The 27,814-nt window shown below is 39.0% G+C and overlaps 1 protein-coding gene across 1 annotated transcript; it reads right to left on the bottom strand.

Annotated features, from left to right (window-relative positions):
• On the bottom strand, positions 1 to 27,498 carry LOC141369577 (interferon-induced protein 44-like). Its single transcript, XM_073876475.1, has 6 exons — positions 27,428 to 27,498; positions 23,963 to 24,167; positions 23,511 to 23,657; positions 5,197 to 5,368; positions 277 to 377; positions 1 to 177 (listed from the first exon to the last, which is right to left on the bottom strand). Exons 1-6 carry the CDS (start codon positions 27,496 to 27,498, stop codon positions 1 to 3), a joined length of 873 nt encoding a protein of 290 aa, XP_073732576.1.
• Positions 27,499 to 27,814: the final 316 nt, after the last annotated feature.

The raw sequence follows: 27,814 nt of genomic DNA, 5'->3' as shown, positions 1-27,814 counted from the left end.
TCATTTAAGTGAGTAAGTGCCTTTCTCAAGTCTTTTAACAGCAGAACGCACAATCTGATCGAGGGCCTTTAAAATCAGAACATCAGCCTCATCGTTCGTGTTAATCTCATTATGGTAGTTCTTCACTGGAAAGATGCTGGTTATTGGCACACCCACTTGGATGCTGCAGTACTGCACCTGAACAGGATCAAAAGATGGATGAAAAGTTTTAATTATGATATTGTGAACAACAGCAGTAGCGGGTGAAAATACACCTAACCATTTGGTGTGATTTACCTTCTCTTCGATCTTCTTGCTATAGTAGATCTTCTTTAGATCATTCTTTACCAATGGACATGCTTCATCCACTTTAGTCATGACAATCACTTGAGGAATTCCTACAATGAGAGACAATGTAAATTAAAACTTTGTTGGAAAGAGAATACAATTTTAGAAACATTTTGCTATTGAGAACTTATTGTATTTTAAACTGCGGGGGATTATAAACTTAATGGTTGTCGTGGTGCACATGGAATTTTTTTTACTTTGGACGGTAACTCTTCAGATTATGACCCTCAATGTACCGCATAATTAAACAGAATTTACAGCGTACACAGTAAAACTCCCAGTGTTATATGAACACTATCGGGAGCTTATATGGTCCCACTCTACAAAGTGTTAAAGTGATGATTAAGACATTAATGGTGAACACCTGCTGGTCATTCTGTGTCAAATCAACTTAATTTTAGAATTGTTCCTATCTCTAAATTTTTATTTTCTTTTTCTTTTTCTGGAGTAAGTAAAATAATACTAAAATAATGAAAAAGGTCAAAATATTTTAACTTTCTTCATCATTTTAGTATTACTTTCTCCAGAAAAAGAGTCATCAAAAATTAGAGACAGGAAAATTTCAAAAAATTAAGTTGATTTGACACAGAATGACCAGCAGGTGTACACCATTAACCCTTTTACTGTCACCGTTCCTCCTGAGGAACACCTGACTTTACTTCAATATTTTGGATGTAAATGTTTATCGAATCGTGACAAACTATATACCTTTGGAAAGTTCTAAGCCTCTAGAATACATATATTTTCAGTGTTTTATAAAATAAATTATGTAGGGAGAGTAATTGATTCATTTATGATAAGAGTGCGCCTAAAACATTGATAATCCTACTATATATCACTGTTTCGCCTACGAGACGCCTACTGTTGCTTCAGTTTTTTGCATATGAATTCGTATCTAATCATGACAAACTATATATCATTTGAAAGCTCTAAGAGTGTAGTTTTCATATATCATCACCATTTTGGGAATAAAATTATGTTATGAGAGTCAGTTTGTAAATGGTCATGGGCCCATAGGTGTGGCCAACTTTTTATACATATTTATAAGACTAAACCCCTCCTCTAAACCTAAAAAATCATGACAAACTATATATCACTAGAAAGCTCCAGAAAGTTTTCATATTTCAAGGTCATCTGATGATAGAAATAATGTAGTGACAGTTTTTTTGTTACATGCCCCCCACCCATAGGAATGCATATTAATTATTATATATTCATAAAACTATATCCTATTATAAATCTTCAAAAATGTTGACAAACTATATTTCGTTGGAAAGCTCTACGAATGTAGTTTTCATATTTTAAAACATTTTAGCAGTAATAATAATGCAGTGAGAGTAATTGAATAAATTATGACAAGAGTATGCAGCAAACCGTTGACACCTACTGGCCTTTGTTGGTAAAACGACTAAAAGAGTGACACAAACCACATTGTGATTTTAACTTGAAATTTGGATCACAACTACTTGAGACATATGGCTTCAAGTTTACACTATTTCTTTTTTGAATTTTTTTTATATACTTTCATTTATAAATGTAATATACACTGCATTATTTTTAATTATTAAACTGCTATAAATGTTTTTCTGTTTAACATTTTCACCTCCAGACACTTCAGTGAAAAACCTTAAATTGTCTTCTTTAAAACAAGACCAATATTAGGCTTCTAGCCCAAAAAATGCCAGAGTTATATTCATTTGAAATGCAAATCAACTTTTCACCCCCCCCACTCAAAAGGGTGGTGTGACAGTTATGGGGTTTTTAATGTCTTAATCATCACTTCATTATCTCATCAACTTTAACACTGCTTCTGTGTTACTTTAACACTCTGGGACAATATACATTCCCAGCATTGTTAATTTAACACTGGGAATTTTACTGTGAAACCTATTTGTAACAACAGAGTACATCTACAGTACATACTCATAGGTATAAGGGAACAATTCATCTGGACCACGTGACGTCACTGTGTTTTGTCGCCGCCATTTTTGTGTCTGGTCACAGCTACGCACCCTGCTTTAGTCTATGGTCACAGCAGCCACAACTACCACACTGTGAAAAATCCAATTAATGAAATGTTGAAAGGGCAAAAAAATATAAGTTAAACCAATTTTCTTGTTTGGGCTTAGTTAAGTAGACATGTTATTTTAAGTCTTGATAAATCTGTGTTTAAAACATTAAATTAATGGTTATTTTCAAATTCAGTCAACATTCAGAATGGCTAGTGTTGACTGAACTAATTAAGACAAATCTGGTCAATATGTGGACTTATGACAGCTATGTTTTCTGACAACAAAATGCTCATAATATTACTGTTATTTGGTTACAAAATGTAATTGTAAGAGTTGTTCAGACGTGAATGTATGTGCTTTAAGTTTAAATATGCGGTCGGTTAATATAGATAGCGTCTATTTAAAAATGTGCTCGGACACTTTCAGACGGAGAAGAGCTCCAGATGAGCTCCAGAAAATCACAGACACTTAAGCGCTCACACCCCGCCCAGCGCAGCCTCGCCTCGGCAAGCCCATCAGAAATCGACTGCTGGCTCTGATATCTCTGTGGCGTTTAAACATGTGATTTAATTCATTTTAATTTCTTATATTTAATAATAAAAGGTTTACCGGTATGTTTTAAATCATATTTTAGGATTGCACTTAATTGATATCGCTGTTGAATGATATTTCATATCTTTCACATTTGTTATAACTGGGCTGCGTACTGCCTGCGAATTTGAACTTCAGAGCTGAAGGTGCGAGTGAAGAAATAGTCCCAATATCATAACAATCTTAAAACTTCTAAATATACCCGTGTGTGTACCCGTGTGCGTGCGTGTGTGTGCGCGCCCCGCGCGTGCTCGCGTGTGTGCATGTATGTATATGTATGTGCGTGCGTCTGTGTATTTTGAATTTAAAATGTTTTAACTCGGAAGGATCTGGATCACAGGTCATTTCATCTGAGATCAATCCGCACGCAACAGCTGGAATCACTTACTGATTCACAGGACACAAGTCATCAGCCGTTTCCTCAAGTTCACGTCAGGTAAGTGTTTGTAATTATGTTAATTTTAGAATATATTAATCTGCAAAGATGCAAATACTCTACGTTTTTGTAATGATATTTTTGTAAAGATATATTTAGAAGTGTGTTATGTTAAGTGTCCGAAGTAAAGTGGAGCTATTTTAGTTAAGATAGCCTGGATATGGGGTTGGTTTAACGGACATGGTTTAGAACTCTGTCTTTATTATAATTGGGACATTTTTACAAACAAACCTTATAAAATACAATACTGGCGTGCATTTTGAGACAAAACAATAGCACTCATATGTTAAGAGATGTCAGTAAGTTATTTTAGTCAGTGAAAAGCCCTGTCCGAGAAAACCGACCAATAGTGTTTAATTATGTGTGATTTCTGAGGGAAATTTGGCCTAACGTTAACGTTATTTAGGAATAAAGTCTTTCACCGTCAAGCTTTATTATATTAAACATGTTATTTATGTATGTGTGTGTGTTTATATTCCTCTGTTTATCAAACCAGAGCGGAGATGATGTGAGAGGCAGACCAGAGGGCTGAAGAAAGTCTCCTAAATGACCCTGCAGATGTTCTGACTGACTTTGGCGTGCTTTTGGACTGTTTTATGCCCTCTATTTAAAGAAGACTTAATTCTGTATGTTCAGTCTGTATGATAAGTGAATAAGTGAATAAAAAGCTTTTGTTTTATGTGACTGAAGTTAATTATTTTGTAAACAACACCAGCATAAATTATTTGATAAATAATTTAAAAATGTTATTAAAAAAATCCCAAATAATAAATATTAATTGAAGTAACACATAAAACATTGAGTAAATACTTCAATTTTAATTGACAGAGTCTTTGCTGTAAGTTTTTAAAGATTCAACTGATTAAAACATTTTAGTTGAATGAAGTATAAAGCTAATTGAGCAAACATACTTTTTTATATTTGAGTCAAGTTTGGGCCAACTAAAAAACCTCAATCCAGGAAACACTTTGGAGACAGAAATTGAGTGAACGTAAAATTTCTGTGGAACTAGTTACTAAAAAATAATTCATTGAGCCAACAATTTATTTTTTACAGTGCAGAGGAAGATCAATAAAACACTCCCAGGAGGTTCATAACAAGACCACAATATGCCCAGGACATGTTGTGCTCTTGGATGTAACAACAGTCGTCAGAGGAACCCCAAACTACAATTTTAGTGTATTCCAAATGAGTTAGATCAGCAGAATAAAGGATTGGCCAGAAGTGACAATAAGGATAAATGCTTGCCTAATATTAAATGAATAGTAAAAAGTTCTTAAGTAATTAAATAATCAAGTAAAGATTAAGTGATAATATAAGAACAAAGAAACCAATGACAAACGGACAAATAAATATAAAATTAAGTTGCAGATTGTTTTTTGATTAATATATACAGCTGTCACTTTTAAAGCCTATGGATTCAGGCATCCAAAAACACCTTTTTCCCTAAACTGTTCACTTTACACATCACTGCGCAATGTGCCTATGGCAACCAATGTTCACTATGCTAAAACTTTTGTGTGAGTCCAAGATGGCGCCATTACCATTTTTCTTACACAATCTCATTGATTACCCACAGAGGACCTTTATTAACCCATTGGAGCAGGATTACCTCTGCGAAGGATGAATGCACTTTTAAAGTCAGAAGTTGTTCCATTATCCCAGTTTTCTCCCATTATAAGCTTGGAAGAGCAAGGATATTTATTAAAATAACTCCAAATGTGTTTGTCTAAAAGATGATGGACATGTGTATCTTGGCTTGCTTTAGGGTAAGTAAATCATGGGGTAATTTACAAATTTGCCTGGAGTATAACAGGAGTGCAGTTTTACCTTGATCACTGATTCTCTGGCGAATTAACTTCAACTTTTTGAACAGATTGTTTTCTGCAAGGTGGACTGTGTCTGCAGCTATGACGTAAACCAGACAGAAGGCCTGATCAGAGACTGAAGGCTTTTCCTTGTAATATTCATCCTCGGAAGTAAGTGCCTTCCCTCCCATAAACTAGGATAGTAAAATAATATGAAATATGTTAAATATGTTAATAAGATAGAACATGTTAACATCAGTGTTAGACCTTACCAGGCTTTTTTACACTAACTAAATGGCAACACTGTTGTCAACTAGTTACAGTAAAAACAGCAAGCTACAACAACGATTGTAAGGTTTATTACAATGGTCAGTGTCTATATGTGCACCCCACAGTGTGACATTGAAGCAGTGTTGTTATGAGGTAATGAAGTATGGAAGGTTTTTTTGGTCTTTTTTAAATTAATTAATTAAATTATAAAATAATTAATTAAATTATAAAATAAAAAATAAAATAGCAAAATATGTCCCAAATTTGAAAATTATATTAAATTATTTCATTTTCATTTTTAACGTGATGAAGCATCATTCCGGCCAAAATGAAAAATTTAATTAAATTGATGATTTGACATTTCATTTTCAATATAATCTTGAGTCAAGACTGACAATATTAAAATAAGAAGGCAAGCTTGAAAAGGAATCTTTAAATACATTTTTTAAAAGGCTTTTTATTCTGCCCAAGCAATAATAGGGAGCAAATTAAAATGTAAAGTTCAGTTTTAATTTTAAGTTCTGTTTTTCTTTTTAATTTTCGTTTTTTTTTCGTGTTCATTTTTATTTTCAACTTGTATGCAAATTCAATGTTAGTCAGTGGGTGGGGCTTACTTGCTTAAAAAAAGGGGATTGGCTGAAGCAGTGTTCAGTGTTGCTTGCCAACATAGCGACCTTATTGCTACATCTAGCGACTTTTAGACTCATTTAGCCAAACTTAGCGACTGTTTGGATGAATCTTAGCTTCACATCTGTACAGATAGGCTACTGTGTCGATTGTACTGGCCCACGAGTGCCGGGTGGCGCTGTCACGGTGAAATGTGCGTCTACCCTCTCTGCATGGAGCTGGGCAACGCAACATTTAGACTGTACGAGCTGACGCGTGGATTGTTTAAATTTCAATGGAGGAACAAACATTAAAAGAAGCTGGACTGGTGTATCATATGCTCTCAAAATTGAAATTTGCCGTATAGCACGATAATCACACTGCGTGCTATTTGTATGCATTTCATGAGAATGGACATACACAGCGACCAGTAACGTTAACTTACTTTTGCAGCGGGCACACCAGAGCAGACTTCAGCCTTTGTGACGGGGTTCAGCTTCGGCCCAGTTTGAAACCCTGCATATTTGTAAGTGGTCCTCATTTTTAACACTGATTTGTTGGCTGTGACCGTACAGGATTTTGTTTTACCGCGGTGAAGAAGCAACAAAATCACGCGGTAGGGTGTTACAGCACAACAACCCACCCCAGGAAAGCAGTAATCTTATATATTATTAAAACAACAAATTATACACTCTAAAAAATGCTGGGTTGTTTTTAACCCAGGGCTGGGTCACTATTGGACAGAACACACTGCCAGGTTAAAATGACCCAACTGCTGGGTTATTTTAACCCAACTGCTGGGTTGTTTCAAGATGGTTGATTGCCAATAACCCAGCAATTGGGTTAAAACAAACCAGCAGTTGGGTCATTTTAACCCGGCAATGTGTTCTGTCCAATAGTGACCCAGCTCTGGGTTAAAAACAACCCAGCATTTTTTAGAGTGTATTAGCAATAACAACATGAAATAATGGCTGTTTCTCAATATGCGTTCTTCAGCGATCTCGTGTCCTCGCTCTACGTCATCATTAACGGTCGAAGTTCATTCCAATTCTCAAGAACGCAAGGACAGAGGACGCATGAAAATACCCAGATGTGTTCTTGATATCGAGGATGCATCGAGTGCAGACTTGCTGAAATTACTTCACGCCCCAGAAGTCATTGCGGCACACTTTGATTGTAAACTGCCATAAAACTCCAAAATGTGATTCGAAACACCCATGTCACGTGATGAAGTGATTTGAAACACCAAACGGTGCATTTCACAAGTGTTTCGAAAGGTGGCGTACCTGTCGAATCTGCGTCGAATCTTAAACTGACAGGGTAGGAAGCAAATCTGACAATAACTCATAGATGCGTTTTTGGCAAGATCAAATACTATAAATTACTGAAAAGAAGTAATTTTCCTCATAGGTATGTAACACTTAGGCTACTTACAAAAAATGCATGCCAGCAACAAGTGTCCCTTGTGTGAGAGTGTTTTCAAAGGCTGGAGAAATTATATGTAAAAAAGAATCTGGTTGAGTTTATCAACACAGAACAATTTATATATTTGAATAAAGATCTTTATATGTAAACAATGTGACATATTATGGCTTGATATATTTTATGAATCTCTTATTATTTATTTGGTATATCTCTATTCCATTTTTTTTTTTATTAAATAGACCCGAATAGCCTATAGTTATCGACAATTGTGAGCCTAAAAGCTCAGGTAAAACAATGTTAAAACAACAACAAAAAGCATTTTATTGTGATGATGTAGAGCATGAATTTCCCGGGTTCGATCCTAAGATCTACGCTTGAGAGTCGAGAGCACTATCCACTCTCCCATTCTATCACTTTTGTGTCAATCAAACAACATGTGGGATACAATTTGTCAGCGCTCGTCTAAAATCTTGTCAAGGCTGCTTCATGTAAAGACATGCAAACGACCGCTAGATGTCACTGTGGAGGCGGTTTCGGATTGATGTTTCGCAGCCTCGAAACATACGGCACAATTGATTCAACTGTTTCAGTGTTTCACGAAGCCTCGCTCTGCCCACCACTAGTTGTGTACAGAGTAGACCCCGAAAGACTCACATAGGGGTGATACTTGTGGGGTGGTACAGACAGCACAGATAATGTTCATTTAAAAGTAAGTGACTGTTTGTGTATGTCTGCAATTCATTGAACTGACGCCTCACCGGATCAGATGTGTAAAAATACGCACATACATAACAGCGGACCAGCCTTTTTTAATGTTTGGTGCTCCTTTGAAATGTAAACAATGTACTCGAATCTCATCCACGCGTCAGCTCGTACAGTCTAAATGTTGCTTCATGCACAGAGGGCACATTTCACCGTGACATCGCCACCCGGCACTCGTTGGCCAGTACAATCGACACAGTAGCCTATCTGTACAGATGTGAAGCTAAGATTCATCCAAACAGTCGCTAAGTTTGGCTAAATGAGTCTAAAAGCTGCTAGATGTAGCAATAAGGTCGCTAAGTTGGCAAGCAACACTGAACACTGCTTCAGCCAATCCCCTTTTTTAAAGCAAGTAAGCCCCACCCACTGACTAACATTGAATTTGCATACAAGTTGAAAATAAAAATGAACATGAAAATTAAAAAGAAAAACAGAACATGAAATTAAAACTGAACTTTACATTTTAATTTTGTCCCTATTATTGCTTGGGCATGAATAAAAAGCCTTTTAAAAAATTTATTTAAAGATTCCTTTTCAAGCTTGCCTTTTTATTTTAATATTGTCAGTCTTGACTCAAGATTATATTGAAAATGAAATGTCAAATTATCAATTTAATTAAATTTTTCAATTTGGCCGGAATGATGCTTCATCAAGTTAAAAATGAAAATGAAATAATTTAATATAATGTTTTAATTTTTATTTTAGCATTTCATTTTCAAATTTGGGACATATTTTGCGATTTTATTTTTTATTTTATAATTTAATTAATTATTTTATAATTTAATTAATTATTTTATAATTTAATTAATTAATTAAAAAAAACAAAAAAAAAACTTCCATAATGAAGAGCATTAGTGCTTAAAAGTAAATATGAATAGTGCCAAACAGTCACATGATAAATGATAGGCTGTGGGCCACAGTGGGCGTCACTCTTTTGATAGTTTGGTTATGTACGTACTGCATTATTATAGTAAAGTTTCTTATATGGATGGGCTTTTTTACACGTAAGACTCTAACATATCACAGCCTATTTTGCTTTAGATTCAGCCTTTGAATATTTCTGTTAGAAATGATCGTAATATGTAAGCTTACTTTATTTATTTAGACCATTTAGACAAATATTCTGTATGTTTACGTAGGAATAATTGACGACGGGCCATTTGTAGGACAGGTGGACAAGTTTTGTTTTTGGAGCTGGACCATAAAACAATAAAAACCACATTCTGTGTCTATTTTTGAGAGACCTGGGCCGGGTTCAGCCCCGACAAAACGTTGCACAACGTTTATTAAACAGAAACGGTGATGCGTTGAACGCCCTGTTGTGATGACGTAAGAGTTGCAACTACGGTAGCTGAGAGGCCATTCTTTGTGTTCTTTTTTAAATGTTTCTGAAGCCTGATGAAATCGTTATAAATGTGTGTTTAATACTGTAAAAGACACTCAATGTTACAGTCACTGACCTTGCCGTCCAGAATGAAAGACAACATTCCAACTTGAACCCATTGAGCGAGCTGTCTCTTTACTACCGCGTGGTTTTATACATCTTGCCGCTGATTGGGCCGACATTTCTGACACACCCACCAAACGAGAGAAAACGCTTCTAAAACCTGTTGCATTCCGTTGCACACCGTTTCCAGGAAACATGTCTTTCAACCATAGACTGTAAAAAAAATGAACGTAGTGTCCGTGACGTCACCCATTGGTTTGTGAAGATCGCTTTTGAAGCTTAAAGTAGGCGTTGCCTGCCGTCGCCATCTTGGCCGCGCGTCCCCGCGAATTACTCGCGGAAAATCGAAAATGGGTAAAGAGGCGGGACATGGGTGAAGCTGAGGTGAAACCACGCCCGCCTAGCGCGAGTCTAGTGACAGCAGTGGCTGTTCAACCGACATTCAAGCGGCCACGCCCTTAATTATGCAGAAGTTTAAGGCTTAATATAATCTTAACGGGTGAGTTACAAAAAAATTCACCCCCCTCACAGTTGTCATGAAGGGCAAAATAAGCTATATAGGCCAAAAACACTTTTTGTACCAGGCTGTAAACATATTATTTTCTACTGTGAAGTTGGCCATTTTTAACATGGGAGTCTATGGGAATTGACTCCCTTTTGAAGCCAGCCTCAAGCGGCCAGTCGATGAATTGCAGTTTAAGTCACTTCCGTGTTGGCTTCATTAGAGAGATCGGAAGGTTGCCCCTCGCTTTCAACCCGGAAACCGTAGCAAAACGTTGTGCACCGTTGTGACATTGAACGTGCCCCTGTTGTCTCTCTCCACAGGTTTCATGAATACCCAGGAACTGATCTGTATTTCATCCCCTCTCTCCTCTCTCTTAAGGTTCTGGTTACTGGAAATATACTAAACACATTGGGTATATCATATGTTGTGATGCTACAAAGGTTTCATCTTCATGTTTGGTGTTGTTTTCATGGTGCGATGGTTAAAAAGGTCTAATTTCTATAATGCTAAGAGAAAGTATATACAAGTTTAAAACTTAAGACATAATCTGTACTCCTGTGATGGGTGTCAACTCATGAGGAGATCTAGATAACAGATGGTTAACAGTCCCATTGGTGCTCCTTCAGGTCATGAGAACCGACCAACCAAATCCTGATTTGAGATGTTACTATTCTTTGTCTCATTCTGTGTATATAAGGTGGCTTGGCAAGAGACTCGGGGAAGTATTCTTTAGCAAGAAACTTCCCCACACTTTGTGTGTGTGTATCCAAACATTATGGGAGAAATCTTTAACAAGAATCTTCCTACACCATTTTGGGTATATTATATTCATGATGGAAGTACTCTGTAGCCAGAGTGTCTATTTCCATGTATGACTTTGTAACTGTTGATCATTTTAATTAATTGGAATTGAATCATATTCTGTATGATATTTTTTAATTTATGTTTGAAGCTGGAACCTGCCTGTTATAATAAATTGTTACATTTGTTTCATCTGAATTCTTCAGAAATTGTATTGATTTCAGAAATTATTATTTCCAGTAGATTGAAGGAGGTATTACCGCAAAATAAGTATGTCAGGATATGATCACACTGGTTTTTTGATGTTGAATGGAGCATGTAGCACATTCACCAGGACTCTCAGATTTATGTCTATCACCTGACTTAGCAAGTTGCATGATCGTGACTAAAGTAACTATTTTTATGATCGGAGCAAGCATGGGGCGGCCAGACGTAAAAATATTAGTTTACCAGGCAACCTCTGACTAAGATCAGACTGGCAATTTTGTGTCCGTGAGACAGGGCCGGTATTTGCTATGGGCAATGTGGGCGAACGCCCAGGGCGCAATCTATGTGAGGGCGCATGAGCGCCCTAAAAAAAAAAAATTATATCAAAACCGCTCATTTCCATGTCAAGTTAGTGCTGAGAAACACAGGTTGTGTGCGTGTCAGAAGAGGCACGGGTGAGGGGGGCGGGGAATCAACTTGCGACTGCAAGTCCCTCGCTCGCCTTAAGGGGGGCGAGCGAGGGATTAACTGCTCCCAGGCCAGAGGCCACACAACACAAACTGCTGCGTCTGCTTCCAAATAAATTGTTTTTTTCATTCCTAAAATTAACATAGACCCATATATATACCTACGAACATGTAATTAATTGGGTTATGTGAAAAAAATTCTGTAAACTCATCTACGTGACTCTCGTCACGTGACTCCGGTTGATTGACGGGCAAAACGGACGTTGTTGTTGGAAAAATGTAATGCAAAGTTAATGATGTCGAGTTTCTTCATCTTCATCATCATGGATCAAATTAAAAGACCAAAGTAGCCATCTCAGTTGCCCGGTTCAGAAAAAGAAGATGAGGAGAAACAGGCAAAAGATAAAGGTATGCGGATTTCTATGAGTGACGACGTGAGTGACAGTAGGAAATAGGCTATTTATTATATTAGCCTCGCACTCTTGCTAATATGTTGCTATTAGCCACAGAACACGACTGTATTTGGTTTTAGTTTTGCTGAACTAGCAACTATTAGAATTGAGGCATCATGTCATGCAACTAAATTCACTCTATAGGCAACACAGTTTGTGTGTGCAACACAAAAAGTGCAAATTCACACAGACCTCCTGACTGTGTAATGTTTATTGCTTTACGGTTTACGCTATATGTATCAACTTAAATAACTTCTAATATACATTAGGGGTGACCCCGAATAGTCGAAGATTCGATGCATCGATAGGAGAAGCCTGATTCGACTACCAGTCGAATCGTCGCAGATGTGTTATGAAATGAGGATCATTAAATTTTGGCCGTATATGGGTGCACACATTATCTGATTTCACATATAACAGCTTTCTCACAATATATTAATATACAGCATATTATGATAATGCTGCACATAGTATGTGAAGTAACAGCTTTCAATAAATATTTTAAAATGCGTTAATAAATCCAACATCCCCTGTGACCGGGCTACACGGAGGTTTCTTCGTTAATAAACCATTGCCTGTCTGTTTCTACATTTAAAAGACAAAGCTGGCAATTATATTATGGCTATACTTTTCTATTCTTTTAATAATTTATTTTATTTTATTTATAAATCACTCTGGGTTATCTGATTTAACTATTTGGCTTGTGTTTTGTTTCTGTGCACTTGAGGCATTTTGCAAATTTGTTCTGCACTTTGTTACTTCTGACATTATTTTATTAAAAAAATGTATCTATTATAAACGTAAATTCTGATCTAATTTAAGTCTGTAAATTTTGGATTGCTTTTCGTTGTATCGATGTTGCGCTATTGCGTGCTGGCCGTGCTTGCGCATGTAATTTAGCCGAACCGGCAAGGTGCTCTGCGTCTCATATTGTCACGGTAGGATAAGTCCATCGTGACTTTCTGTGTTGTGTTTGTCTGTATGACTGAACTGTGTGTGTGTGCGTGTCTGATCGCTAATGATCTGAGTGAGTGCAGGTGTGCGTGATTGCTTTGCTCCAGCTGGTGGTAGTTACCCATACGGCATATATACTCACCCATTCTCTCTTCTCACTGCCAGATGATTACGCTACATGTCTCACCAGTGTTCTCGTGTTCGTGTGTTCCTGTGATCTCGTCTTCGTGTGGAGTTTTGCCCGTTTGTGTATCCGGTTTCACCCGTCAACCAAACTTCATCCACGCTCACCAGGAATTGTCACCGCAGCCTTTGTCTGTCCAACCATTTCAGCATTATCATCTGTGTCATCTGTTTAAATAAACCTTTGTTCATCTCACCTCGCATTTGCTTCCTGTTATTCTCATCCAGTCAAAACAGAATCATCTGGCCATCATGGAAGCAGCAGGTAAAGGATCCCCGGCTCGGTTCGAAGAATTCATCACCGCTGCCATTCATCGCTTCACCACTCAGGATAGTCGTATCGAGGAACTGAGCCGGGGAATGAAGGACATGACAGACAAAGTGTCTGAGCTCACCCAGGCGATCCAACAGCTGACGCTACCCACTGCGCCACCCGCACCGTCTGTTCCTACCACACCACCCGCGAGCGCCTCCCGTCAGGAACCAAAGCTCTCCACGCCAGATAAATACGCAGGTGATCCAGAAGGTTGTAGATCATTTCTATCTCAATGCTCTCTTCATTTCTTTCTTCAGCCCCAGACCTACGTTTCCGAAGAAAGCAAGGTTGGATTTGTGTTGTCTCTGCTGACGGGAAAGGCGGCGCGTTGGGGAACAGCGGTGTGGGAGAATCGCGATCCGTGTACCCAGAATTTTGAGGCGCTTTCCACGATGATGAGGAAGGTGTTCGATCGATCTGCGGTGGGAAGAGACGCTGCCAGGAAATTGGCTGATCTTCGTCAGGGTACACGGTCGGTTTCTGATTACGCCATTGACTTTCGTACGCTTGCAGCGGACACGCATTGGAACGAAGAGGCGCAGTGGGATATTTTCCTGCATGGGTTAACCGGCCGCATTCAACGTGAGCTCCAACACGGAGAGATTCCAGCCTCTCTGAATGGTTTGATTGAGGTGGCCATCCGTGCGGATATTCGATTAAGGACTATTTCTGCTTACGACGATGAAGATGGGTCTCAGGCTGGCAGGGAGAAGACGCCCCCGTCGAGAGAGTCTGCGGCCGGTTCATCCTTTTCTGATCCGGAGCCCATGCAGGTGGGTCGAGCTCGGCTTTCCCGGGAGGAGAGGATTCGTCATCGATAACTGCGTCTTTGCATGTACTGTGGAGAGGCCGGGCACCTCCTCCATCGGTGTCCGGTAAAAGGCAACGCCCGAGAGTAGTGCTGGGGTTACTTTCGGGCGGAATCTCTTCAGCAAAGACCCCGTTAACATCTACCCTCCTCCCGGCGAAGCTGCGGTGGCGCAATACACATCTCACCTGTGACGCACTACTGGACTCGGGAGCCGAGGGGAATTTAATCGATCACCACTTTGCACGTAAGCTCCAGGTTCCATTGACAGTTCTCTCCAAACCCATCTCACCCTTCGCACTCAATGGTAGTGAACTATCTGTCATTACACACATCACGGACCCGGTCACCATCTGTATTTCTGGAAATCACTCTGAGACTTTGCAATTCTACGTCACCGTTTCCCCTCTGGCTCCCATTGTACTTGGACATCCTTGGCTGCTTAAACATAACCCATCTATCAACTGGAGATTAGGGACTATCACCGGTTGGAGTGAAGCTTGTCATAAGTCTTGTCTTGTTTCTGCTTGTGTATCTGTCTCTGCATCTGTGTTTCCTGAGGAGACGGTGGACTTAACTAACGTGCCCGTGGAGTATCAGGACCTGAAGGGAGTGTTCAGTAAGTCTCGGGCCGATTCTCTACCTCCTCATCGTCCCTATGACTGTGCTATAGAGTTATTGCCAGGTACGTCTCCGCCTAAGGGCAAGCTTTACTCTCTATCTGTTCCTGAGATGAAGGCCATGGAGAAATACATTTCTGATTCTCTAGCAACCGGATTCATCCGTCCTTCCTCATCTCCAGCGGGGGCAGGGTTCTTTTTTGTTAGTAAGAAGGATGGATCCTTGCGACCTTGTATTGATTACCGAGGGTTGAATAACATTACGGTAAAGAATACTTATCCTTTGCCGTTAATGTCTTCAGCTTTCGAGAGGTTGCAAGGAGCATCCGTTTTCACAAAATTGGATTTACGCAATGCTTATAATTTGGTTCGCATAAGGGAGGGGGACGAATGGAAAACTGCTTTTAACACCCCTCGTGGCCATTTTGAGTACTGCGTTATGCCTTTCGGTCTATCTAACTCGCCGGCAGTTTTCCAAGCACTCGTTAATGACGTGTTGCGAGACATGGTAGATCAGTTTCTGTATGTTTACCTAGATGACATACTGATTTTTTCTTCGTCTCTCCAGGAACATGTGCAACACGTACGACGAGTGCTTCTTAGGTTGCTAGAGAATGGGCTTTTTGTCAAGGCGGAGAAATGCAAATTTCATGCACAGTCTGTTTCTTTCCTAGGGCACATCATTTCGACTCAGGGCGTCCGTATGGATCCGGAGAAGGTTAAGGCTGTGGTTGATTGGCCATCCCCAGAGTCTCGCAAGGCCCTGCAGAGATTTCTGGGGTTCGCCAATTTTTACCGGCGTTTTATTCGCAATTTCAGCCAACTAGCCGCACCTCTGACTGCCTTGACCTCCGCTAGTACTGCGTTCAGGTGGTCGGAGGCAGCCCAGACTGCCTTTACCAAACTGAAAGGCTGCTTTGTTTCAGCCCCAATTCTTGTGGCCCCTGATCGTAAGCCGTAAGCGTCAGTTCATAGTGGAGGTCGATGCGTCAGATGTGGGGGTAGGAGCCGTGTTATCTCAACGCACATCCTCAGACGGAAAGGTGCATCCCTGCGCGTTTTATTCCAATCGTTTGTTGCCTGCCGAACGTAATTACGACATTGGTAATCGGGAATTGTTGGCTGTTAAACTAGCACTGGAAGAATGGCGGCATTGGCTTGAGGGGTCGGGTGTGCCTTTCATAGTTTACACTGATCACAAGAATCTCGAGTACATCAAATCTGCTAAACGTTTGAACTCTAGGCAGGCTCGGTGGGCTTTATTTTTCGGTCGTTTCGATTTCACTTTGTCCTACCGTCCATGTTCTAAAAACACCAAACCTGATGCTTTGTCCCGCATTTTTGAGCGTTCCGATCGTGCCTCCTCTCCCGAGCCCATTTTACCGGAGACCATATTCATCTCCGCGCTCTCATGGGAGATCGAATCGAAGGTGACCAAAGCCTTAGAAGGGGTAACGCCCCCGGCCCGTTGCCCACCGAACCGGTTATTTGTGCCAGAGGGACTGAGATCAGAGGTACTTAAATGGAGCCATAATTCCAGTATAGCTTGCCATCCAGGGGTCAGTCGAACCAAGTTTTTGGTTAAGCAACGATTTTGGTGGCCAGGGATGGCTCGTGACACACACGATTTTGTATTGGCTTGTTCGGTTTGTGCTGTGGGTAAGGCATCTAATCGTCCTCCTGACGGGTTACTTAGACCGCTGCCAGTCCCTTCCCTCCCAGGGTAATACGGTGATTTTAACCGTAGTGGACCGATTCTCGAGGGCGGCTCATTTTATTCCCTTGCCCAAATTGCCTTCAGCCAAGGAGACAGCGGTCGCTATCGTTGACCACGTATTCCGGTTACATGGCCTTCCGACAGACGTGGTCTCCGATAGGGGTCCCCAATTTATATCTAAATTTTGGCGTGAGTTTTGCAAGTTGCTAGGGGCTACGGTTAGTCTGTCTTCGGGGTTTCATCCTTAAACCAATGGTCAAACCGAGCGAGCCAATCAGGATGTGGAAAGAGTGTTGCGATGTTTGGTCTCCAAAAATCCTTCCTCCTGGAGCCAACAACTCTCTATGGTGGAGTCGTCGCACTTGGAGTAGGGCACGTGAGGTCATACTCCAGGTGAGACAGCGCACCAAGGCCAAGGCCGATCGCCACCGGTCGAAGCCTCCCGTTTACGTCGTGGGTCAAAAAGTGTGGCTTTCTACTCAGAATATTCCGATGCGTTCCGTCTCGAATAAGTTGACTCCCAAATTTATAGGCCCATTTTCTGTTGCTAAAATCATTAATCCAGTAATAGTCCGCCTTAATCTCCCTCCTGTGTACAGACGAATTCATCCGGTTTTCCACATTTCTAAAATTAAACCCGTGTTTAAATCTCGTCTTAATCCGCCTGTCCCGGTTCCCCCCCCGCCTCGTATCGTAGATGGGGAACCAACCTATTCGATCAATCGTATTCTGGACTCTAGACGGAGGGGACGCGGATTTCACTACTTGGTGGATTGGGAAGGTAACGGTCCGGAGGAGAGAAGTTGGGTTCCGGCTCGGGACATATTGGATCACTCCCTTATTGATGATTTCCATCGCAGGTCAAGGAGCCCGGGAACGTCAGGTGACGTTCGTGGGGGAGGGGGTACTGTCACGGTAGGATAAGTCCATCGTGACTTTCTGTGTTGTGTTTGTCTGTATGACTAAACTGTGTGTGTGTGCGTGTCTGATCGCTAATGATCTGAGTGAGTGCAGGTGTGCGTGATTGCTTTGCTCCAGCTGGTGGTAGTTACCCATACGGCATATATACTCACCCATTCTCTCTTCTCACTGCCAGATGATTACGCTACATGTCTCACCAGTGTTCTCGTGTTCGTGTGTTCCTGTGATCTCGTCTTCGTGTGGAGTTTTGCCCGTTTGTGTATCCGGTTTCACCCGTCAACCAAACTTCATCCACGCTCACCAGGAATTGTCACCGCAGCCTTTGTCTGTCCAACCATTTCAGCATTATCATCTGTGTCATCTGTTTAAATAAACCTTTGTTCATCTCACCTCGCATTTGCTTCCTGTTATTCTCCTCCAGTCATAACACATATTTAGGAGTTCATCAAACTAAACATTAAAAAACGGATGTTTTTCGACGGGTATAAGTTTTTAAAATGTATTTATCATACATTTTGGTTATCTTGTCAAAAGTAAAACTACAAAACAGGTAAGCCGTTTTTTACAATTTCGGTGATGAAACGGAAACTATCTGCACCGAACCTATTTCTGCCTGACACGAATGTCTTTCTTGTGATTTAATATTATGGTTGGTGTTCACTTTCAAATGATAGCAAAGAGATTCCTGAAATAAATAATATCATCCGGTCTTTCTGTATCTAAAGTGAATACAGAAATGATCAAAGTCAAAGCAAGCAAGCAGGTATTTCTGTGTTAAATAATAACGCGTAGTCTCTATAAAATCATTAATTTCAGTGTTTTTCATGTTATAAATTAACGTTTAATGAATTGTAAATAAAGATTAGTTTATATCATTTACAGTCACAATCACAAATTATTTGTCATTTCTCATTTGTCGGGTTTTTTTGGTCATGACTGCTTTGACGCGCTATATCTCCAAATTAAATAAAAACACTTAATTGTAGCCGGGGTTTCCAAGGCAGAATCATCTTTGTTATTTTTTTAGGTTTAGTTATCAAAATGTATTTTTGAGTGATGTTCTGTAGATCGTGGCTTTAAAATGTTATGAGGAATAAATAAACAAATGTTGCCTTATATATTTTACCTTAAAAAATAAATATATAAATGCATCGTCAGTTTTGTCTTCGTTCATCACTTGAAATACAGTTTTGGTCACTTTAACAGAAAGTTGTTTATGTGTGCTGCTTGTGAAAGAAAATAAAAGTTACCAATTTGTACCTGGTCTGACCCCCTCCCAACCCATGCACACACACACATAGATGATTCGACTATCGGTCGACTATGGAAAGATTCGACAATTCTGATTCGAATATGTAAGTCCTTAGTCGAGGACACCCCTAATATACATTGACATGGCATTTTGTAAGCTACAGTGATATAGCTTTCTAAATAATTTGTAGTGTATGCTTAGTTTATAGGATGTTAACAAATACTAATAAAATGTGTGTTATGGTCATTTTAATTAGGTAACTGATGCATGTGTGAAATAAGTGTATCTAACTTACATAATTGTATCTTAATTGTAAATTCAGGGGCACTTCTGAAATATTTTAGAGCTAGAGCACCCACTGGCCAAAATGAAGAGTCAGATACTTTTACAGCAGCAACTGTGTGTGTGTGTGTGTGCGCGTGTGCATGAGTGGGTGTTTATACTGTATTACATGTTTTTCTCTGTTCTTGTTACCTTTTTGTATTTAAGATTATATATAACAAACTAATACATGTTGGTGGCGGGGTTTGGGGGTAATTCTTTTTTTTTCTGTGGGCGGCCAAGGGATGGTTCGCCCAGGGCGTAAATCTAGCCAGGACCGCCACTGCCGTGAGATGTACGCAACGGCCTACGTATATCCTGTGCGATATTGGGTCCTTATGAACGAATAATTAATACTATGGGAATTTATAAATAATCAAACATCTAAATTATGATCAACAGATAATTGGAATAATGCACAAAATTCTTAGTATATTAAATTGGAGTCAGATTATAATTTAAACACAGAGTTCAAAGAAATTAATTTAATCATGATATGGAATTATTCTTCTAGAAGCGCTGAGGAAGGAACGAACACGAGACCCCTTCACCCACTCCACTTGTATCTGTCGTTGGGCTTGTGGGTGGTACCTTACACATTTAATTATAAGATAATAATGCACACAGGCTCGGACTGGCAATCTGTATTACCGGGCAAAAGCCCGGTGGGCCGGCGCACATGTGGGCCGGTGCGGTGGCCTCCGCCCTTCGAGAATTTTTTTATGCCAAAATATTCAAGTTATTTATTTGCGCCCCGGCATCATGTATAATGCAGTTGCATCCATTTGACTTGGGGAGAGGGGTGACAAGGTCAATATTTTTTGGCCTCTTCATGACAGGTTCAGTGTGTTACGGTCATGCCCCCCTGCCCAACCCCTCAAGTGGATTTGTCCAAGCAGCCGCTGTTTATGGCGAAAAAAATAACAGTGAGTGATGAGTGAAATCGCATCATTTAGCCTTGGCTTGCACGTTGCACTTAAATCATTATGGACAACAGAGGCATCAAAAAGAGGAAAGGAGGAGCGGAGAAGATCCGTGAGAAAAAGGAAAAAGGCCTACAGGCCAATGCTGCAAAATATTTTAAAATTGACAATTTGTTTGCTACTGCTAGTGGAAGTAGAACTAACGACACCTCCGAAAACGTTGCTGGAGATGTCACCCCAGCGCCCAGAGATGGTAAGGGGTTGGAACACGTTTTACTTCGTAACATTACCCCTGAGAGTACATTAAAGCAGGTACTTTTACTTACTCGAGTTATATTTTCCGTTACACTACACGGTTAAACGCACGCAAACTCCAGAAATAATACTGTATACACAACAAGCACAGAATTGAGACAATCCATCAATGATTGATATCTAATTGGCTGCATAATGTAAGTGCTTCTCGCAAGAGTCGCAACACACACACCACACGTGACAGATAGATTCATGAGAAAACATGAGTTTTGTCAAATTAGTTTGTATTTCACATAACTGTTCACTGTCAATGTCCCGGCTTAGACGACCATAGATTCTCTAAATTTAGTTACGTTTAATATGCATAGTGAATGCAAAACTCAGTTTAACTTGTCTGATATTTCACATAATAAGCTGTATATACATCAACATTGAGACTAGAGTTAATTTCATAGAAATGCTTGTCAATTCTGTGTTTGTCTAAAGTATTATTTAATCTATACTGTACTGTTTGTGTATGTTGCAGTTTTACACATATATACTAGTACTGTATAATATTGTATACGTGCCCTTCATAAGTATTGGGACAATACAGGCAAAATTTCTCTGTTTGCTGTGGAGTCAAGAAATGTATAAACATTAAAAGATGAATATGAGACAAAAGTACAGAATGTCACATTTATTTTTTCACCTGTATTAACATACACAAATACCAACTCAATGAAACAACACATTTGTACTTTAATACTTGTATTTAATGTGAGCATATTGAGACCATTGGCTCAGAAGTGTTAGGTGATGAACTGTGTCCTGATGCATTAATTCTTCACACAGAGAAGTAGAGAATGTGTAGTATTTTGATCCATTTCTTGCATTTGGGGACAACGCACACAAGTCAGTTAATAAAATGTGACATTCTGTACTTTTGATATTCATCTTACCAATTTCTGGTCTCCACAGCAAACAGAGAAATTTTGTCTTTACTGTATCCTGATACTTATGGAGGGCACTGTATATGTGTGTGTGTGTGTGTGTGTGTGTGTGTGTGTGTGTGTGTGTGGTGGGGGGGTTGTCAGTTCAGTGCTGGGCCGGTCCAGAAGAAAATTGCCAGGGCCGAATTTTGTTCCCAGTCCGACCCTGAATGCACACCCAAGGTGCAATGCGGCATGACGCGAAGTATTTCTGAGCCAAACTCACGCCTCCTTTTTCCTACAAGTTTCGGAAAGTTTTTTTCAAATGGGCTATCCATTACGACTGATTGACCCCATATTCCTTTTATTGGCCTTTACCCCCAGAAAAGCACGCCTGCCCTGCACGTCAAGTGAGAGCGAGAACGCGTATTAGCATTGCTCCGTCGAGTAGAAGTCACGGGTATCATTGCACAGCATGCAACAACTTTGTTTTAGCAAGATAGTTCGACAAAAGAAGTGTGTTTTTGGATGTAAGGAGAAGAAAACCTTATTTAGCTTTCCCTGTCGTAAGACAACAGTGGATGCAGTTCGTTTTTTCCAAGACAGCTAGGTAATTGCGAATGAGTTTGTTTGTTCCCTGGCTGCATTTCGGAGAGGACTGCTTTACAAACAAGGTTCAGTTTGATGCCGGATTTTCCACTTTTTTACAACTATTGGAGCTGTCAAAACTTTAAAAAGACCCCGTTTAGGAGTCACAACCACAGGCGTTAGTAATTCAAAATCTCACGTGCATGTAATGTAAACAACACCAACAACAGCACTTTGTACTGCATTTACAACATTTACACCTTTTAAAACGGGCAAATGCAGTTAAAAACTGGATTATGTTGCTTTTTTTATTAAAATAGCGGATAGACAAGCAAGGATTAATTACCTGATAGAGACGTCCTGCTGTAATCGTTGCTGCTATTGTTCCTGTTCGTCCATTACTAAGTATCCGATTCTGGATCATATGTATAATGTAAGGCTGGTTATTTAAAGGAACAGTATGTAAGAAATTTATATCAATTAATCATAAAATGGTCCTGATATATCACTAGACATTAAGAAATCATTTTCATTTCAAATACTTATATCACTGACAGCAGTGGTCTGGCCAGGATATTGTCATTTAAAAAGTGGAGTTGCAGCCCTCAACTGATGTTTATGTTGTCATGTTACGTATTGGCCACCAGTTGTGTGATTGCAGTACCAGTTTTAGCCACAAGTTTTGTGATTGCAATACCAGTTTTGGCCACAATCCTACATACTGTTCCTTTAAAAAAAGTTTTTTTTTAAAGTTTGATTTCCATCTATGTCGGCTGTAAATCCAAAAGTATCCGAAGCTGCGCATACTCGTAACTCTTCAGCTCCGCCTACCGCACGCCTTCAAGTGTTTGACCTTTTACACCAAAAATCAGAAAGGCTGTTCTTTCTTTTATAAATCTGACTAAACGAAAGACTCTTTGAACATATGAATGATGAAATACTACTCTCTATATAAGCAAGATTAACATTTGATTAAAATTTGATTTGGCAAAAACGTCTTGTGTTATGTCAGCTTTAAAGCAAACCAGCCTACATTGCCATGCGGCCCACTGGGAAAACTCTCGGTACTCCAGATGACCAGTTCGCTACTGTGTCCGCGTAACCTCTCTATATGTAGAAAAAATCTCACCGGCCCACATAGAAAATGACCCGGCCCCTCTGGCATTTGCCAGAATTGCCAGATGGTCAATCTGCCCATGTCCTTCAGACAGCGACGGTGGACCACGTCTCTTTCTTTCTCTCATTTCGGTTGTGTGGTGCACGTGCCTGCTCGCGGCGTTCCGAGCTCTCCGAGATGCACTTGACGGCCTTTTGTGCAGTGGATTTTTTGTTTTTTTGGATGACCTAGTTAAGGCGGTAGAGTTCCCCAGCTTAGGCAGGCCACCCGAACTACAAAGTGCTGCGGGAAACCCTGCTTTATTTCTCTTCTTAGGGTTCATCTTTTCTTTAGTGATTCTGTTTCTTCAACACTGCTTCAATGTCACTTTATACACTCTGTAGTGTGCACTCATATAGACACTGAGCAGTGTGATAAACCTGACAGCCATTGTTGTAGCTTGCTGTTTTTACATTGACTAGCTTTTTGATTGTTTAATGTTTGATTGTCAAATGTAGTGTTTTATTACTTTATAGTACTCCTTTACGTGGCCAGATATGGTGTTGATGACATCATCCACTTGTAATCCAGATACCGAGTCAGCTTCTAAACCCATTATGTCACCGAAGACGAAGGGCAACTTTCCACTTTTGTTACTGATGTGAAATGTTTGGAACTGAAAACCAAGAAAGCATAAATACTTTAAAATCTGCTTAAATGCATACAATATTGAAACTTTAATAAAGAAACTTGAATCAACTAGACATTTTTATTTCTTAGTTATTTCCTGATCCCGGTTTTCTATCATTATAAGGCTTGGAAGTGCAAGGTCATTTACTAAAATAATTCGAAATATGTTTGTATAAAAGATGATTGACACATGTATCTCGGTTTGCTTGAGGGTGAGAAAATCATGCTGTAAAATTGAGTATCCCTTTAAGTGCTGTATGACTGCAATTTCATCAGTAAAATAATACCTACCCTTTGTGTGAAACTCTGGCTTGTACAAGCAGTGGCATCGGCAAGCGCTTCGCAATCAATAACTCCTTGAAAGGCGCTATTGATTGAGTTAATAAAGCTGGACTTTCCTGCTCCAATTTGTCCAGCTACCAGAATCTTGACATTTGATATTTCTGTATGATTCATAGAAAAGTTTTCCAAGCGGTATTTCAACTCATCTTTCTCCCTGTGGCAAGACAGAGACAAATTTAGTGTACAATAAATAGTAAATTTTGTTTTATGTTTATTTATGTTTACTATGTTTATGTTAAAAATTTGTATAGTGTCAATTTCTCAAGTAATGGATTGCAGCAGGGATTATCTATAATTGTATAGGCAAAACTCAGAGTTAGCATTTTAAAACTTCTGGTTCCAATCTCCCGAATGCCTCAAATAAAATCTTGGGTTAACACAAGCCCAAAATTCTATGACATAAAACACACCAGTAATATCCTCACTTGTGACCTTTAAAGTGTTGACATATTATCGTCCCCTTGGAATCATAAGGTTCTATCTGACATTTTTTGTCAAAATTTAGTAATTCAAATATTCTTACTCTGTGACAACTTATTTACATTATGTGATGTTGTTTTTTAAGTTGTGTACATTTTGGGACGTTTTATAAAAAAAAGGTTCTATCTACAAAATCGAACTCTAAAGGCGGGCGTACACAGTGCGATTTTTGCTGTCGTAGGGGCTCGCATGCAATTTTTCAAATCTGGACGACAACTCTATACACAGCCAATTTAGCAGAGTTAAAATTACGGTGTTAATGGAAATATAAAGAGTTCGGATTTAATTTAACACTGGATTGAGTTAAAACTATTTTATTTAACTCTATAAAAATAAAGAGTTGGTGTCAAAACAGAGTTTATAAAACGGGCAGTTCTGGTTCTTCATTCTGATTGGTTGAAACGCGTTCTAAGCCGTGATAAAATACACCGGTAACCTCACGGTTCAGACCACATTACATAAGTACCACTGAGCCACTGTTGCTGCGTACTGATTTATGAAAATAAACACAACAGTCTTTAATCATATTTTTAATTTGTCTACAATTGCACAATTAATGGCGATATCCAGATAAATGTCAATAAATATTGTTGAGTCATCTCGTCGATAAAGAGAAAACGTTGTCTGAGGATTTTATAACTCAAGTTCATACCTCCGCTATTATCCACTGGGTGGCGATCTTTCCCAACTTAAACACTGACGCATTCACTGAAAACACCGTGTAGTACTGTTCATGGCTCCGTCTGAATCTGATCTCTTACTAAAGTTCTTCACAAAAATGGAATTATCTCCGCTTTTAATAAAAAAATTTGAGAGGTGATAAGAGATCAAATGAAGGTAGGATGAAATGTTTTTTTGTTTGTTTTTGTTTCAAAGCGAATGGTCTGTTCTTTCATTTGATATTTTATGTTTATATAAAGAAGATAATTTTCTGGAAGGCATTAAACTAAAACTGGGTGGCAACTTAAAAAAAAAAAAAACGCTGACGGGGAAAGAGTTCAGCATGCTTACAAGCATATTTGATCATCACTTCAACAGTTGCACGATTTAAATGTTAATGTATAAATTAGATGAATGGTGATTTATAAAATAAACACCACAGTCTTAAATCATATTTTCATTGTGTCTTTGCTGTGTCTGTGTTGTTTGTGAACTGCGCTCTGTTTCAGTCACACTTGATTCTGAGGAACTACTTTGTTTGGCTGAAGAGTAATATTTGTACTAATATAATTACAACTTTTTTGGGTTTTATTTTATAAAATCCCGCTAACGTTATGCATATGAAGTAACCGTTTTATAAACGCAATAAACCCCTCGAAGCGTTGGGTTACCAGTGTATTTTATAACAGCTAAGGGGGTTAGCTTCGCGTCGTGCCTAACAACGCCCCTTAACTGTTATAAAATGCACTGGTAACCCACTGCTTCTCGGGGTTTATTGCTTTAGTTACCACTTTTTAAAAAAATCAACTCCTACAGTGTTTTGTTAGTGGAGTTTGTTAACTTCTAGGGTGTTAAATAGAGAAGACCTCCCACTTTTTACAGCACACAATGAACCGTGTTTTTGGATGATGCAGTTCAAGCAGAAGGTCATCTCTTTCACTGTAAATGGTACGTTAATGTTCAATAAATACAACTTTGGTCAATAACATTTGAGAGTTGTGTTTTATACTGCTGTTAGTATCAAGGTCAGGGCTGGACTGGGACAAAAATTCGGCCCTGGCATTTTGGCCCAAACCGGCCCACACTACATAGGCTGCAAAACATGATTTTCAAGAAAAATTACTCTTAGTATTTTTGTCTTGTTTTCAGTAAAAATATCTAAAAATTCTTAAATTAAGATGCTTTTTCTTGATGAACAAAATGACCCAAGAAAATAAGTCTAGTTTTTAGACCAAAAATATCAAATTTAAGTGATTTTGTGCTTAAAAAAGCAAAAAAATCTGCCAATGGGGTAAGCAAAAAATCTTGAACATTTTTCTTAAACACTAAATGCAAAGAAATTCAAGAAAAATGTTCTTACCCCATTGGCAGATTTTTTTGCCTGTTTTGTGCACAAAATCACTTAAATTTAAAAAAAAAATTGGTGTAAAAACTAGACTTATTTTCTTGGGTCATTTTGCTCATTAAGAAAAACCATCTTATTTTAAGAATTTTTAGATATTTTTTACTGAAAACAAGACAAAAATACTAAGAATTTTTTTCTTGAAAATAATTTTTTGCAGTGTATAATTACAAATATCACCCATCTTTGCACGCCTTTAAATATGTATAGCAATAGCAACTCCAACTCCATAAAAGCACTAAACCCAATTAATAGCAGAAAAGAGTGAGAGTTGACACAACAAACACTTCTAAAACATGTTATTTATTAGTTTAGTTTAGTTTAGTTTAGTTTAGTTTAGTTTAGTTTAGTTTAGTTTAGTTTAGTTTAGTTTAGTTTAGTTTAGTAATCCACACTTATGAATCCTAAAACAAGCTTCATGCAATTGGCAAAATTTGCCATTGAATTGCTGACTTTTTACAAAATACAAGTGCTGCTTACATTAATATTGAAAACTGATTATTACTTGCAGTACTTAGCCACAGGAAAGTATTCACTACATTCACTGAACTAAACTTGTGTGATTACAGTAATAGAGATTTATAACATTATCTGTCAAGTGTGTTGTTATATACAATAAACATATATTTTTTGTAAGCAGATCTCCTGGGTTGTTTGATTTTGCTTGAAGAGAAATGATACGTTTTGAAACAGACAATCAACGAAAAATCTATGAATCAGATACACTCTCGTAGTCAAAGAGCAAAGAGTGCAATTATTTTATTGCAGCTTTATCACCATAATTTTGTGTTTTTGACTCAGTTTTATCAAGGGGTATCTATCTAAACTTGTGTTTTGAAAGCAGGTCTGCTTACCGCAGGCACTACACTCACTTCTCTCTCGTCTCTCTCCCTCTCATCACTGACACTTTGCGTGCTGGTGCTGCCAATGCCACCACCATCATCATCACCAGCGACGCGAGTTGAAGGTCCTACTGTGTTATTTTAACACATTTTGCAGCGTCTGCTGAAGAGCCTGTTTCTTTTGTCGCACAGTTTATCTGCGCCTCTCTTGCGTGTTTTCTCCATCTCTCCCTCTCTCTATTTTGACACGTGAACTGACCGACGACGCATGCTCGCTTGAACAGAGACCAAATCGGTGATTGGGCCATCTTAATGTCAATCAAAAATAACCAATGGGCTGCTGCTGAGCGGGCTGGTCTATCTAGGAAAAAAAGGACGATGACTGGGCTGAGCAGTCATTGGGCCAGCTTAATGTCA

The sequence above is a fragment of the Misgurnus anguillicaudatus genome, chromosome 14 (genome assembly GCF_027580225.2).
Source record: "Misgurnus anguillicaudatus chromosome 14, ASM2758022v2, whole genome shotgun sequence".
Taxonomy (NCBI): Eukaryota; Metazoa; Chordata; class Actinopteri; order Cypriniformes; family Cobitidae; genus Misgurnus; species Misgurnus anguillicaudatus.
This window is presented reverse-complemented; position numbering and strand designations above follow the sequence as displayed.